The 16,124-nt window shown below is 40.5% G+C and overlaps 1 protein-coding gene across 5 annotated transcripts in view; it reads left to right on the top strand.

Moving 5' to 3' along the window:
* The first annotated feature begins 3,708 nt into the window (after positions 1 to 3,708).
* The window catches only part of LOC127909408 (androglobin-like), a 28,599-nt gene continuing 16,183 nt past the window's right edge, over positions 3,709 to 16,124 (top strand). For 3 of the 5 annotated variants that reach the window (XM_052470672.1, XM_052470673.1, XM_052470670.1), the window contains exons 1-6: positions 4,092 to 4,313; positions 6,005 to 6,164; positions 9,971 to 10,063; positions 11,294 to 11,365; positions 11,559 to 11,741; positions 15,701 to 15,840. In XM_052470672.1, the coding sequence (XP_052326632.1) occupies positions 4,234 to 4,313; positions 6,005 to 6,164; positions 9,971 to 10,063; positions 11,294 to 11,365; positions 11,559 to 11,741; positions 15,701 to 15,840 (728 nt within the window). In that variant the 5' untranslated portion in view covers positions 4,092 to 4,233. Of the gene's footprint in view, positions 3,853 to 4,091; positions 4,314 to 5,382; positions 5,465 to 6,004; positions 6,165 to 9,970; positions 10,064 to 11,293; positions 11,366 to 11,558; positions 11,742 to 15,700; positions 15,841 to 16,124 lie in introns of those variants that run through there. The other 2 variants (XM_052470671.1, XM_052470674.1) reach the window with 2 other exon arrangements.

The raw sequence follows: 16,124 nt of genomic DNA, 5'->3' as shown, positions 1-16,124 counted from the left end.
AATAGCTGGAAGTAGCAGTAGAAGCATTCTTGTCCACTAGTTTACTCCAATTAGGGTGGGGATGGTAGGCGGGAAAAAGGTATAGAGAAATAATAAATAAAGGGGATTAGAAATGATTCAAACAATGAGATTTGTAGAACCTACAATCCATTCTACCTCCACATTAGGCCAAGCAGTCTGATACTAATAAACACACTCCCGTGTCTCTTGATTTTGTGTAATAACAGTAAATCTGAAACTCTTACAGTCCCACCGTGACACGTTTGGACTTCTTTTAAATATCGAGCTGGTCTGTTGCATTGGATTTGTCTATTTCCTCTGCGTCCGTTGATACCAAACATTAGTATGTGTGATTAACGGGACTGAGGTAGAGCAGTGTTTGTGAGACAAGGGCGTATCCCGAAAAACCTTTCTTCTCACAAAAACCTCTGGAAAGTCCACAAACTATTATGACCTCGCTATGAAAATCTAAGACTCACAAACACGCACATGTTTTACTCTATGACACTCACAAGCTACGCAAGAGTCATTAGATGTTAAGGGATTCTTCTACATAGAAGATCATAGGAAATCCCAGGACATATTTCTTAATACTGTAGCTCACATTGTTGCTGTGACAAACTCCAACAGTTGTCACACACTAGTTTGATATTCATTTCCCACTGAGCAAACAATTCCTGTATTTACAGCATTCTCATCAATGCATTATTATAATTATTATTATAATATATATATTTTTTGTGACTTGTCAATAAAACTCATCAACGCAAATGTTTATGTCAAATTGTTTTGTGTTCTACTTGTCGCCCTAGTACATTCGAAAACTATTCGGAACCTTTGACTTTGTCAACATTTTATTACGTTACAGCCTTATTCTAAAATGGATTAAATAAAAACTTTTTCCCATTAATCTACACACAATAGCTTTTTTCCAAACAGGCAGCAAAATAATATTGTAATGTAAAAGCAACTGCTTGTCACACATAACATGCACACAGCTCTCGCTCTTATACCCTCCTTTTTCTTGATCTCCTTCTTATTGTTATTATTACAATTATAATTATGATCATCATTATAATAATAAGTCATGTCTTTATCATGAGTAGGCTTAGTATAGTATCCTTGGACAGTGCCTTCGGAAAGAATTCAGACCTGTTGACCTTTTCCACATTTTGTTTACAGCCTATTCTAAAAATGGATTAAAGAAAAACAAATGTACTTTAAAAATTTGAGCTCAGGTGCATCCTGTTTCCATTGACCATCCTTGAGATGTTTCTACAACTTGACTGGAGTCCACCTGTGGTAAATTCAATTGATTGGGCATGATTTGGAAAGGCACATACAATTGAAGTCGGAGGTTTACATACACCTTAGCCAAAAACATTTCAACTCAGTTTTTCACAATTCCTGACATTTAATCCTAGTAAAGATTCCCTGTCTTAGGTCAGTTAGGATCACCAATTTATTTTAAGAATGTGAAATGTCAGAATAATAGTGGAGAAAATTATTTATTTCAGCTTTAATTTCTTTCATCACATTTCCAGTGGGTCAAATGTTTACATACACTCAATTAGTATTTGGTAACATTGCCTTTAAATTGTTTAACTTCGGGCAAACGTTTCAGGCAGCCTTCCACAAGCTTCCCACATTAAGTTGGGTAAATTTTGGCCCATTCCTCCTGACAGAGCTGGTGTAACTGAGTCAGGTTTGTAGGCCTCCTTCCTCGCACACGCTTTTTCAGTTCTGCCCACAAATTTTCTATAGGATTAAGACAGAACGCGTCTCCTTCCTGACTCAAATTATGTCAATTAGCCTATCAGAATCTTCTAAAGCCATGACATAATTTTCTGGAATTTCCAAGCTGTTTAATAGGACAGTAAACTTAGTGTATTTGAACTTCTGACCCACTGGAATTGTGATACAGTGAATTATAAGTGAAATAATCTGTCTGTAAACAATTGTTGGAAAAATTACTTACACACTAGATGTCCTAACCGACTTGCCAAAGTTTGTTAACAAGAAATTTGTGGAGTGGTTGAAAAACGAGTTTTAATGACTCCAACCTAAGTGTATGAAAATTTCCAACTTCAACTTGTACCTTTCTATATAAGGTCCCACAGTTGACAGTGCATGTCAGAATAAAAACCAAGACATGTGGTCGAAGGAATTGTTCGTAGAGCTCTGAGACAGGATTGTGTTGAGGCACAGATGATGGCCTCCATCATTCTTAAATGGAAGAAGTTTGGAAGCACCAAGACTCTCGGGGGAGAAGGTGCCTTGGTCATGGAGCTCTAGAGTTCCTCTGTGGAGATGTGACAACCTTCCAGAAGGACAACCATCTCTGCAGCACTCCACCAATTAATACTTTATGGTAGGGTGGCCAGATGGAAGACACTCGACAGCCCGCTTGGAATTTGCCAAAAGGCACCTAAAGGACTCTCAGACCATGTGAAACAAGATTCTCTGGTCTGATGAAACCAAGATTGAACTATTTGGCCTCAATGCCAAGCGTCATGTTTGGAGGAAATCTGGCACCATACCTACGGTGAAGCATGTTGGCGGTAGCATGTGAGCATGTTTTTCAGTGAATGGGACTGGGAGACTAGTCAGGATCAAGGGAATGATAAGCGGAGCAAAGTACAGAGAGATCCTTAATGAAAACATGGTCCAGAGCGCTCAGGACCTCAGACTGGGGGCGAAGGTTCCTCTCCGAATAGGACAATGTCCCTAAGCCCATAGCCAACAGAACGCAGGAGTGGCTTTGGGCGTTCGTACATCTCTGGAGAGACCTGAAAATAGCTGTGCAGCAACGCTCCCCATCCAACCTGACAGAGCTTGAGAGGATCTGCAGAAAAAAAGGTGAGAAACTCCCCAAATACAGAAGTCCCGAGCGTGTAGCGTCATACCAAAGAAGACTCGAGGCTGTAATCGCAGCCAAAGGTGCGTCAACAAAGTACTGAGTAAAGGGTCTGAATACTTATGTAAATGTGATATTTGTTTTTAATTTAATTTTTAATACATTTCCAAAAATGTCTAAAAACCTGTATTTGCTTTGTCATTATGGGGTATTGTGTGCAGGTTGATGAGGGGGAAAAAAAAACAATTTAATACATTTTAGAATAAGGTTGTAACCTAATAAAATGTGGAAAAAGTCAAGGGGTCTGAATAGTTTCAGAATGCACTGTATGTGGGCAGAGTAAGCAGATGAATGAAAGTAGTGCATTTAAGCTTTTTCACTGTGTATTTCCTGGGACATACTTCCCAGCCTAATGCATACAAATTGACTTGTTATTCACTTAATGAAAAGTCAATTTGGCTACATTCCCTGCTGTTGGGATATTTTGAATGCATAGATGTTGTAGGATATATTTGAGTAGCAAATTTACGTTTTATTTATGAAATAGCAACAGTCAAATTAATCTCATTAATCACAATACCCAGATATAGACCTAGCTAGGAAACAGTCCTTCTTGTTTGAACAGTGCAATTAATTTAGTCAGCATAAGCCAAACGTAAATGGAGAGTAAGATGAGGCCTACACACAAGTGGAATACATAAAACTGATCCAAATCCGGAATTGAAGGAAAAACAAATTCATATGATTATTCCAATGTATCCTGAACCTTGTTTACTGTGGTTTTCTCCTCAGTGTATGCATTTTTATTTTACTAGGCAAGTCAACTAGTTAAGAACAAATTCGTATTTATAATGACGAACTAGGAACAGTGGGTTGACTGCCTTATTCAGTGGCAGAAGGACAGATATGTACCTTGTCAGCTTGACGAGGATCGATCTCGCAGCTTTTCGGTAACTGGCCCCAACGCTCTAACCACTCGGCTACTTGCCTTCCGGGTAAGTGAAGTTCCATGGTAAAGAGAAGAGAAGAAATATATATATTTTTAAATGGTATAATAATGAAGATGTTATAATGAGGGCAGATGCAGTTCATTTGACGGGTGCAGTGCAATGATTTAAATATACAGTGGTCTATATACGTCATTGGTGCAGTGAGAGCAATAGGTTGTATCTTTGATAACCCGACTGGCTTAGGGGCCTGGGAGGCTCCCATGATGTCCTGCGGCTGGGGCTTTGTCGCTTAGCAACATTATCAAACTTTCTCCAGCTGAGTTTCCAGCAAAAACAAACGTGGTCCCCCAAGTCATGTAGCTAGCTAACACTGTCACTTATTTCAGCTAATAGTTAAGGTGAGCCAACGTCCACGACAGAGCCGGAATGTCAAAAGCTCCACCAAAGAAAAAGGAGTTGTCCTCCAGCCGAGTCACTTCATCACAAGGACAGACACCAAATAAAGAGTAAGATTGGTTTGATGGTCAAGCTGGTTTGATGGTCAAGCTTGCTCTAGTATCTATGCCCTACTGTTCGTAGCCAATTGGCTAATTTGATTTCAAATTATATTTGCTATGTTGTTACATGTTATGTGTTGTTATCACTGTCATATGTAGCTATTCAAGCTAATTGCAAAGTACACAGCAACGTTAGCTAGCTAATGTGTGAACTTGTTGGTAAGGTATGACAGGTGTCAATCAATCATAATACCCCCCCATTATTTTTGCTGGGGCTTTCTATATTATATTTAAGCTGTAAGGCCTGAGGGGGGTGTTATATGGTCATTATACCACGGCTAAGGTCTGTTCTTATGCACTACGCAACACGGAGTGCCTGGCAATAGCCCTTAGCCATGGTAAATTGGCCATATACCACCAACCCCCGATGTGCCTTATTGCTATTATTAACTGGTTACCAACGTAATTAGAGCAGTAAAATTGCTTGTTTTGACATACCCTGGTTATATACGGTCTAATATATCATGGCTGTCAGCCAAACAGCATTCAGGGCTCGACCACCCAGTTTATAATTTAGCAAAAAGGCCCGGGGTGGTGTGGTATATGGCCAATATACCACGGCTCAGGGCTGTTCTTAGGCACTATGCTATATAACGTCTTTTAATGGGCTACTTCAAACCATGTTTTCGTCAGATTGGAATACTGTCAAAAATACTGACTTGTAAAATAAATAAAAAAAATACTGATTTGTAATAGACTGTCATAGCCCCAATTAAATATATATATATGTTGGGGTCGTGCAAAGAAATTGATATCAAAATGGGGTCGCAGGCAGACCTCAGGCCACCACTTAAGGAAATGACCTCGACAACACCATTTTCGGCAGTTAAATGCAACAAAACAGTATTTATTAAAATGCAATCTATTAATATGTTTTTTTTTTAGCACTATAATTTATTTGCAAGCCTAATAGCTTTATCTTTAGTTTAGGGTTGACTCCGCTCGTTGGCCCTTAGCCAAGTTCAAAGCATACGATTTCATCAACTGGTATTTACCACCTTCCCACTTGGTTTTGAACAAAGTATTATATTTGTCACGTCTGTCGACTATGCTCGAGCCCCACGAAATTTGAACCTCAGCCAGAAAAAAAAGTAGCTAAGGTCTCCTAATTTTAAACACTTTAGGATTTAAACGCCCATTTTCACCATCCTACTCGCTAGCTAGTTATATAAGCCCTGCTTCTTGTTATTGTGGGCGTTTCTGTAGCTAGCCTACACGCGGGCATTAATTTATCTATAGCTTCAGGGCTCTTGTTCTGCTCTCGCTTTACAAAAGAGCACAACCACTGTTTTTCACGAACAAGCTGTACACGGGGCAACTTGCCAGGGTTCCAGCTTTGAAATCCTTGGCCCGCGGCTCTCCCAATCCAAGTTACTGACAGTATGAGGAAGGGAGTCACAGTACATGATTGTGTCGATAGCATCACCCAACGAAAATGTATCGGTCGTAATAATAATGTATAGCCTAAGTGCTGTGACTAGAGGTCGATTGCTACAAATCACTTTAGCGACGAGAGGAGTTACTTGAACATGATTGATACATTTCGACATCAATTTTATATCATCTTGGGTTTATGGATACCACAGCACCTGTTTATTGGTGTCAAACCTGAATCATGCATGTTTATGGTTACACCCCAGAGCATCGTCCCTGGTGGCTAGTGCCTCAGAGGGCCCAGGAGAGCTGAGGAGATGCCGCTACCCCATCTGGCCGGAGTGGAGTGAGGCAGAGGTCAACGCAGAGAAATGGGATGGGGCCAAGGGCGCTAAGGATGGAAAGATGGGGAAGAGTCCATTTTTGGTGAGTATTGATGGATTGGGCCTAGTGAAATTCCTACAGGATCAAGGCTATCCATCTATGGATTGATTTCATAGATACTGTAGCCTGCAGTGCCTCATGTTTCTTTGGCAGGTTAGCATTTTTTTTTGTCATGAAACTTGTTCTGGAGGCAGCTCTGCAGAATGGGTACAAGCTGGTACAGCCTCAAAGTCATAAAATCAGATTTAAAACCTTAACCGTTAACCACGCTGCTTACCCCAATGCCTAACCCTAACCTTAAATTAAGACCAACAAGCTAATTTTTGTTTGAGTTTTTACAATATAGCCAATGTTGACTTTGCAGCTGGCCGATCTAAGAAAAATTGCTCCAGGACAAGACTCATGATAATAAACATCAACCTGAGTTTCTTTGGCTCTTTTTCTTTTGGGGGGTAACTGCATATAAATTGTAGCTTTCATCAATGTACATTTCTGAATTTCCAATACCCCATATATTTTTTTGTAAATATAATACACATACACAGTACATTCAGAAAGTTTTCAGACCCCTTGACTTTTTCCACATTGTTACATTACAGCCGTATTCTAAAATGTATTACATCAATCTACATACAATACTCCATAATGACATAGCAAAAACAGGTTTTTAGAAATGTTTGCAAATGTATTAAAAGTAAACAGAAATATCACATTGCAAGTATTTAGACCCTATAATCAGTACTTTGTTGAAGCACCTTTGGCAGTGATTACAGCCTAGAGTCTTCTTGGGTATAACGCTACAAGGTTGGCACATTTGGGGAGTTTCTCACATTCTTCTCTGCAGATCCTCTCAAGGTCTGTCAGGTTGGATTGAGAGCGTTGATGCACAGCTATTTTCAGGTCTCTCCAGAGATGTTCGATCGGGTTCCTGTCAGGGCCCTGGATGTGCAACTCAAGGAAATTCAGAGACTTGTCCCGAAGCCACTCCTGCGTTGTCTTGGCTGTGTGCTTAGTGTCATTGTCCTGTTGGTAGGTGAACCTTCGCCCCAGTCTGAGGTAGTGAGTGCTCTGGAGAAGGTTTTCATCAAGGATCTCTGTACTTTGCTCCATTCATCTTTGCCTCGATAATGACTAGTATCCCAGTCCCTGCTGCTGAAAAACATCCCCACAGCAGGTTTCCTCCAGAAGTGACACTTGACATTGAGGCCAAATAGTTCAATCTTGGTTTCATCACACCAGAGAATGTTGTCTCCCATGGTCTAATAGTCTTTAGGTACTTTTTGGCAAACTCCAAGCGGGCTGTCATGTGCCTTTTACTGAGGAGTGGCTTCCGTCTGGCCACTACCATAAAGGCCAGATTGGTGGAGTGATACAGAGATGATTGTACTTCTGGAAGGTTTTCCCATATCCTTCTCCAGATCTGTGCCTCGACACAATCCTGTCTCGGCGCTCTATGGGCAATTACTTCGACATCAGGGCTTGGTTTTTGCTCTGACATGCACTGTTAACTGTGGGACCTTATATAGACAGTTATGTGCCTTTCCAAGTCTTGTCCAATCAGTAGAATTTACCACAGGTGGACTCCAATCAAGTTGTAGTTTTCTTCAATTTTAAAATAAGGCGTTAACGTAACAAAATGTGGAACAATTCAAGGGGTCTGAATACTTTCTGAAGGCACTGTATATACAGTACCAGTCAAAAGTTTACACACCTATTCAAGGGTTTTTCTTTATTTTTACTTTTTTCTACATTGTAGAATAATATTGAAGACATTAAGACTATGAAGTAACACATATGGAATCATTGGCTGTGCAAAGCTATCATCAGGGAAAAGGGTGGCTATTTGAAGAATCTCAAATACAGAATATATTTTGATTTGTTTAACACTTTTTTTCGGTTACTACATGATTCCATATGTGTTATTTCATAGTTTTGATGTCTTCACTGTTATTCAAAAAAAGTAAAAATTAAGAAAAACCCTTGAATGAGTAGGTGTTCTTAAACTTTTGACTGGTAGTGTACAGTTGAAGTTGGAAGTTTACATACACTTAGGTTGGAGTCATTAAAACTCCTTTTTCAACAACTCAACAAATTTCTTGTTAACAAACTATAGTTTTGGCAAGTCGGTTAGGACATCTACTTTGTGCATGAAATAAGTCATTTTTCCAACAATTGTTTACAGACAGATTATTTCACTTATAATTCACTGTATCACAATTCCAGTGGGTTCCAGTTTACATACACTAAGTTGACTGTGCCTTTACATAGCTTGGAAAATTCCAGAAAATGATATCATGGCTTTAGAAACATCTGATAGGCTAATTGACATAATTTGAGTTAGTTGGAGGTGTACTTGTGGATCTATTTCAAGGCCTACCTTCAAACTCAGTGCCTCTTTGCTTGACATCATGGGAAAATCAAAAGAAATCAGCCAAGACCTCAGGAAAAAAATTGTAGACCTCCACAAGTCTGGTTCATCCTTGGGAGCAATTTCCAAACGTCTGAAGGTACCATGTTCATCTGTGCAAACAATAGTACACAAGTATGAACATCATGGGACCACACAGCCATCATACCGCTCAGGAAGGAAACACGTTCTGTCTCCTAGAGATGAATGTACTTTGGTGCGAAAAGTGCAATCCAACCCCAGAACAACAGCAACGGAACTTGTGACGATGCTGGAGGAAACAGGTACAAAAATATCTATATCCACAGTAAAACGAGTCCTATAGCGACATAACCTGACAGGCCGCTCAGCAAGGAAGAAGCAACTGCTCCAAAACCACCATAAAAAAGCCAGACTACGGTTTGCAACTGCACATGGGGACAAAGATTGTAGTTTTTGGAGAAATGTCCTCTGGTCTGATGAAACAAAAATAGACCTGTTTGGCCATAATGACCATCATTATGTTTGGAGGAAAAATGGGGATGCTTGCAAGCCGAAGAACACTATCCCAACCGTGATGCAGGGGGGTGGCAGCATCATGTTGTGGGAGGGCTTTGCTTCAGGAGAAACTGGTGCACTTCACAAAATAGATGGCATCATGAGGAAGTACAATTATGTGTAGATATTGAAGCAACATCTCAAGACATCAGTCAGGAAGTTAAAGCTTGGTCGCAAATGGGTCTTCCAAATGGACAATGACCGCAGGCATACTTCCAAAGTTATGGCAAAATGGCTTAAGGACAACAAAGTAAAGGTATTGGAGTGGCCATCACAAATCCCTGACCTCAATCCAATAGAATTTTTGTGGGCAGAACTGAAAAAGCGTGTGTGAGCAAGGAGGCCTACAAACCTGACTCAGTTACACCAACTCTGTCAGGAGGAATGTGCCAAAATTCACCAAACTTATTGTGGGAAGCTTGTGGAAGGCTACCCGTAACGTTGACCAAGTTAAACAATTTAAAAGCAATGCTACCAAATACTAATTGAGTGTATGTAAACTTCTGACCCACTGGAAATGTGATGAAATTAATCAAATCTGAAATAAAACATTCGCTCTACTATTATTCTGACATTTCACATTCTTAAAATAAAGTGGTTATCCTAACTGACCTAAAACAGGGCATTTTTACTTGGATTAAATGTCAGGAGTTTAATTGTATTTGGCTAAGGTGTATTTAAACTTTCGACTTCAACTCTACATAACATTCTATTGGTTGCAAGAATTTTGTATAGTAATGTTTTGAATCCGACGTTTAGCGTATCAGTTAATAAACAATGTGCCATGGTATCGGTATATCGTGAATCTCTTCCCAACTATTTCGTAGTCTATAGGCACAGTTGTCAGTTTTTTGGTCCTTCAATGAACTGGTATACTTTTTTATTTATCACTCTTTGTCCACAGCCATTCTTTGAGGATCCAGAGGGAAAGGTCGAGCTGCCTCTGTTGCTGAAAGTGCACTCATGGAAGCGCCCTTCAGAGCACATACTCACCAAGGTAAGGGTGCTTCTTCAGGACATGGTCTTGGATGGTGCGTCACACAGTCTGCATCCAACATAGAGGACACAGAGGATGCACAGTACTAGATATACTCAGGGTCAGTGGTGTAAAGTACTTAAGTAAAAATACTTTAAAGTACCTCTTAAGTAGTTTTTTGGGGTATGTGTACTTTACTATTTATATTTTTGACAACTGTTATATTTATTCCACTACATTCCTAAATACAATAATGTACATTTTACTTCATACATTTTCCGTGACACGCAAAAGTACTCGTTACATTTTGAGTGCTTTTTTCCACCACTGCTCAGGGCCTTCAGTATATCCTTTTCATCATACAGACTTCCGCCTTAAAGTCGACACTGCAAAGAGACTGCACAAGAACAGAATGTTCCACTATACTAAGCTACATGTACAGTGTATGACAAATTTCAGCCGAGTGCCATATATAGCCAGACCACTCAGGGCCATCTTATCAGGTAGTGTGCAGAAATGTATGGCTGTTAACAAAAAGTAACTCTGTTTGCCTGTGCAACACTGAGTAATTAAGCTTGCTGTGTCTTCCGCTCAACAATGTGAAGAACGTTTCATTCATTCTGTATAAAAGGAAACCCAATTATGCACAGCAGTTCTGTTTCTTCCTTCCACTCTCCACCATCCTATTCTAGAACCCCGTAATTGACGGAAAATGTTGAGGTGTGGGTTATGTACGGTTTCCATGACAATGGAAGGGCTCTCCATGGATGGAGGGAGAGAGTGAGAGAGAAGAAAAAATATAATCTCCCTTGAAGGCTCTCTCTTCACGATCGGTGGTCTTTTAATTCGTATTTGATTAGTGGTCTGTTGGAGTCTCTTATCTTAACTCCCTAATCCAATATTCATTGCAAACATGTCCTCTTGAGGAATCCTGGATAAACTATGGTGGAGTCTTTTTGCAAAGCATATTTGAAAAGTAAAATGATTGAGTTTCATGAATATTTCAATTTTACTTGGTTAACCTGTTTTTCAGAGGGTAATCTTGTAAACTTCCCAACGCTGCTTTACAAAATGTGTCTGTGTAATGTTTAATTTTGCAGTTCAGTAACTTTCAGAACATTGTTGACTGCACAGAGCCCAGGCGTCCATCACTTTAGAAGTGGGAAAAGGGGATGTTTGATGCATCATAGAAATGCGCTTTTTCCATTGTTTTGTTCCCATGTTAAAAACATCTCATGCATTTTATACTAGCCTCCGGTAATAGTGGAGAACGAATCATCATTTGACCTGACCGCAGCCAATGAACATCTGCTCTGCAGTGAAGTAAGCGCTCTCCACACACTTTACTTTACTTACCTTTTCATAAATGCTTATCATACTGTTGTCATCTAACAGTGATTTCTGATGGACAGTAATGGAGGGACCCTAGATTATGTGATTGATTTGGTTAATTTAAAGTCACTTAGTCATTGATCAATTGATTGTTTTGTTTTTTCCATCATGTCCCTCTTCCCAGCTCTTCAGGTGGATAGTGAGTGAAATCTACATAGTGTGGAAGATCTATAATGGGACGTCAGTAGAGCAGGGGTCTGACGTCTGGAAGCCTTGGGAACACATCTACTCCCTGTGTAAGGTGGTCAAGGGCCACATGCCTCTCTATAACGTCTATGGGAAGTACGTGGTCAAACTCTACTGGATGGTGAGTGATAGGGGTATTCAAAACAGATTATAGGCATAGTTTCTCCGACCCAGTTTACCCCTGCAGTACCCCTGGACTCAGTCTTGATTGAGGGCACTTTTTAGTCCAGGAATATAGGCTTAATCTGGGTCCGTTAATCTGGGACTGTGAAACTGCTCCTGTGAACCTGCACCGTCCTATAGGGTATCGTGTTATTAGCATGGAATGTTTTCCACTTTGCGAGATACAGTAAATTTGACTCTATTTGTAGCTTCCAAATGTTTTCATTCACCTTCATGTTCTTACCATGTTAAATCATGTCTGAACGTCTCTCATACCCTGAGGTTGCTAAAACACAAACATATTGTCAGCTCATTTCCACCGGTGCACCTAGGAGATAAAGACAATCCATCATTCATTTCAGAGGGCTGCACAGAGGATGGAGGATGCAGAAGCAGTCCAGCCACATCCAGTCAGGCACGAATCAATCAGTCTCGCTGCTGTGTTAATATGAGGAGGCTTTGCAAATAGTCCGATGAATTAATAAGGTTTAACAGGAGTCATCTGCCTCAGGATATCATTGTGGGACACCTTTATGACAGCAAGGCGGTGGCACTCAGTCATGCTATGGGTCTTCCTGTATGGTGGGGTAATTCCAAAGCAATGTCAGTCGTCGGTATGAGGTATGATGATACATAGATTGCAGTGGAGGCTGGTGGGAGGAGCTATAGGAGGATAGGCTCATTGTAGTGGCTGGAATGGAATAACGGAACAGAGTCAAAGATGTGGTTTCCATATGTTTGATGTGTTTGATACCGTTGAATTGATTCCATTCCAGCCATTACAATTAGACCATCCTCCTATAGCTCCTCCCACTAGCCTCCACTGATAAAGTGCCCCCAGAAAGTATTCAAACTCCTTGACTTTTTCCACATTTTGTTGTGTTACAGCTCGAATTTTAAAGGGATTAAATCGCAAATGTTTTGGTCATTCGCAATACCCCATAATGTATTTTTTTTTACAAATGAATTAAAAATGAAAAGCTGAAATGTCTTGAGTCAATAATACATCTTTTTTTTATGGCAAGCATAAATAAGTTCAGGACTAACAATGTGCACAACAGGTCCCATAATAAGTTGCATGGACTCACTCTGTGTGCAATAATGACTACCTCATCTCTCATCTCATCTGTACCCCACATATACAGTGCAATGATCTGTAAGGTCCCTCAGACGAGCAGTGAATTTCAAACACAGATTCAACCACAAAGACCAGGGAGGTTTTCCAATGCCTTGCAAATTTGGGCACCTATTGGTAGTTGGGTAAAAAAAAAAAGAAGCAGACATCGAATATCCCTTTGAGCGTGGGGAAGTTATTAATTACACTTTTGATGGTATATCAATTACACCCAGTCACTACAAAGATGCAGGCGTCCACCCTAACTCAGTTACCAGAGAGGAACGAAACCGGTTAAGGATTTCACATTGAGGCCAATGGTGACATTAAAACAGTTTGAGTTTAATGGCTGTTATAGGGAGAGAACTGAGGATGGATCAGCAACATTTTGTACCTAGTCCACAATACTAACCTAAATGACAGTGAAAAGAAGGAAGCCTGTACAGAATAAAAGGCACTAAAGCAGGGGTGGACAACTTTAGTCCTTCGAGGGCGTCACACATTTTCTCCATCCCTAGCAAACACAGCTGATTAATCAAATTGCATTCTAAACTGAAGATCATGATTAGGTGATTATTGGAGTCAGGTGTGTTAGCTGGGGCTGGGGGAAAACTATTTCACCAATCAGGCCCTCGAGGACTGGAATTGCCCACCCCTGCACTAAAGTAATATTACAAAAAATGTGGCAAGGCAATTCACTTTTGTCCTGACTACAAAGTGTTATGTTTTGGGGCAAATCAAACACATTACTGAGTACCACTTTCCATATTTTTCAAGCACAGTGCAGTGGTGGTTGCATCATGTTATGGTTATGCTTGTAGTCATTGAGGGCTGGGGAGTTTTTCAGTATAAAAAAGAAACAGATCTGAGCAACTGTAAGCACAGGCAAAACCCTAGAGAAAAATTGGGTTCAGTGTGCTTTCCACCAGACACCTGGGAAATTCATTCACCTTTTAGCAGGGCAATAACCTAAAACACAAGGCCAAATCTAAACTGGAGTTGCTTACCAAGAAGACAGTGAATGTTCCTGAGTGGTCAAGTTACAGTTTTGACTTAAAACTTCTTGCAATACCTGAAACTATTGCAATACCTGAAAATGGGTGTCTAGCAATGATCAATAACCAATTTGACAGAGCTTGAAGAATTTAGAAAATAATAATGGGCAAATGTTGTACAATCCAGGTGTGCAAAGCTCTTGACACTTACTCAGAAATGTGCCTCTACAAAGTAATAACTCAGGGGTGTGTGAACTTGGAGATATTTCTGTATTTCATTTTCAATACATTTGCAAAATGTTCTAAAAATGTTTTCACTGTCTCGTTATGGGGCATTGTGTGTAGAATGTATCCATTTTGAATTCACAACAAAATGTGGAATAAGTCAAGGGATATTGAATACTTTCTGAAGGCACTGTAAGTCTACCACACTTTGTTTTCTCTGTGTTAGCTCTGTGATGATGCTCACAGTTATGAGACTGTATTTGCAAATAGTCTTCAGGAGTATTTCCTCAACTTGTATTCTGTTTGTCTACAGTTCTCGGCTGGTGAAGATAGGCATATTCCATTTTTTAAAATCAAATTGTTGGATTTTCGATGTTTTGGAACATAAGCGTATCAATCACAACGATAACAAAGAGATTTTGATGTATAGAAGCATAGGAGGACGAGAGAATGTAACAGTTAAACTCACTGGGCAGGCTGACAAGATTGGAGGCAGCAGCTCCCGTGCCAAAACTAGCATGCTAACAGATGGATAAGGAGACATAATACGCCATACCCTCTCTTTCGTTCTCTATTCCCGTCTCTTTCTCGCTCTCTCTTTCTCTCGTCCCCTCTCACTCTTTCGCTCTTTTCCCCCCCCTCTCCTTGTTTATCTCTCTTTTTCCCCCCTTTCTCCCGCCCTTTCTTTCACATACTCCTCTGCCCTCTCTCCCTCTCTCTTAATGAAGTTAGCTCCTTCACACCCTGTCCAGTCTCATCTGCAGAAAGGTTGAGCAGCTCCTCAGGGCGATGATTAGGATGGGGGGGGACAGTGAGACAGAGAGAGGGAGGCACAGCTGTGATCAGTCAGTCAGATTACATTGTGCGTCTAAAGACTGAAGCTGCCTGTCACTGTATAACACTGTGACTCCCACAGACAGCCAGTGGACATAGAGAACACTGAGGGGCTGCCTGTCTGCCACTGGGTTGAAGAGAGCATATGGATTCCTAGAAGGCGAGAGGCAGGGTAAATAGAATGGTGGGAGTAGGAATGTCCATCTTCAATCGCTAAATAGGTTAGCTATATGAATGAGAAATTACATGGGGTTCCTAGGAAGATTTTCACTTGGCATTTGTGCTGAGTGAGTCCCAGCTCACTGCTTTTTCATCTCTTCCCATCTGTATTTAATAACTTTGGTAATGCTCTCTGGTGTGTGTGTGAATCATACTCAAGGGTGCTACTATCAAATACAGTACCTACATGACAAATGGACAATAGATGCCTACACAGCGCTAGTACAGACCAGTCATTCTTGTTTTAAACAGAAAATCGATTGAAGTCAACACCCCCATATTCTGCCGTTGTCTCAACATTGACTGCCTGGTCAGTGGAAATGAGATTATATCCAGCCTATTAATCAAATCTAAAGAATAAAGAACGATACAGGGAAAGTATTGTTACTGTAATGGGCTGGTAAATGAAACTCACTGTGCTCTGTCAATTTCCAATTTCTGTCGCTCTCTCTTCCTTGCCTTCTTTCTCCCCTCCTCCTCTCGCTCTATTGTTCCCTCATCTGTTCGCTTTTTTTCCCCCCCTTCTGTCAGGGTTGCTGGAGGAAGATCATGGTGGACGATGCGTTGCCGTTTGATGAGGACAACAACCTGCTGCTTCCTGCCACCACCAACCAATCAGAGCTGTGGCCCATGCTGCTGGCCAAGGCCATCATTAAACTGGCCAACACAGAGTGAGTTCAACCATAGTTAAATCCTACTGAAACCTCTAATCCACCCTAGAGGGGACACAAACCAACAATCAACTTCAATACTGGGGGGGGGCACAAACCAATGACTGTATATATGAATTGACAAAGCCATCGATCAAGTGACACCACCCATATGAGAAAATACTATAGTATACTCTGGTATAAATACTATAGTATTCACTTGTGTTTTTGTGGACTTTACTGTTGTATTGGCTGTAGTTTTGGCGGACCAAATTCTGCAGAAACACTACAGTGAATACTGTAGC

Source organism: Oncorhynchus keta, chromosome 19 (genome assembly GCF_023373465.1).
Source record: "Oncorhynchus keta strain PuntledgeMale-10-30-2019 chromosome 19, Oket_V2, whole genome shotgun sequence".
NCBI classification, from domain to species: Eukaryota; Metazoa; Chordata; class Actinopteri; order Salmoniformes; family Salmonidae; genus Oncorhynchus; species Oncorhynchus keta.
The sequence above is the reverse complement of the archived record's forward strand: the minus strand, read 5'-3'. Positions and strand labels throughout refer to the sequence as shown.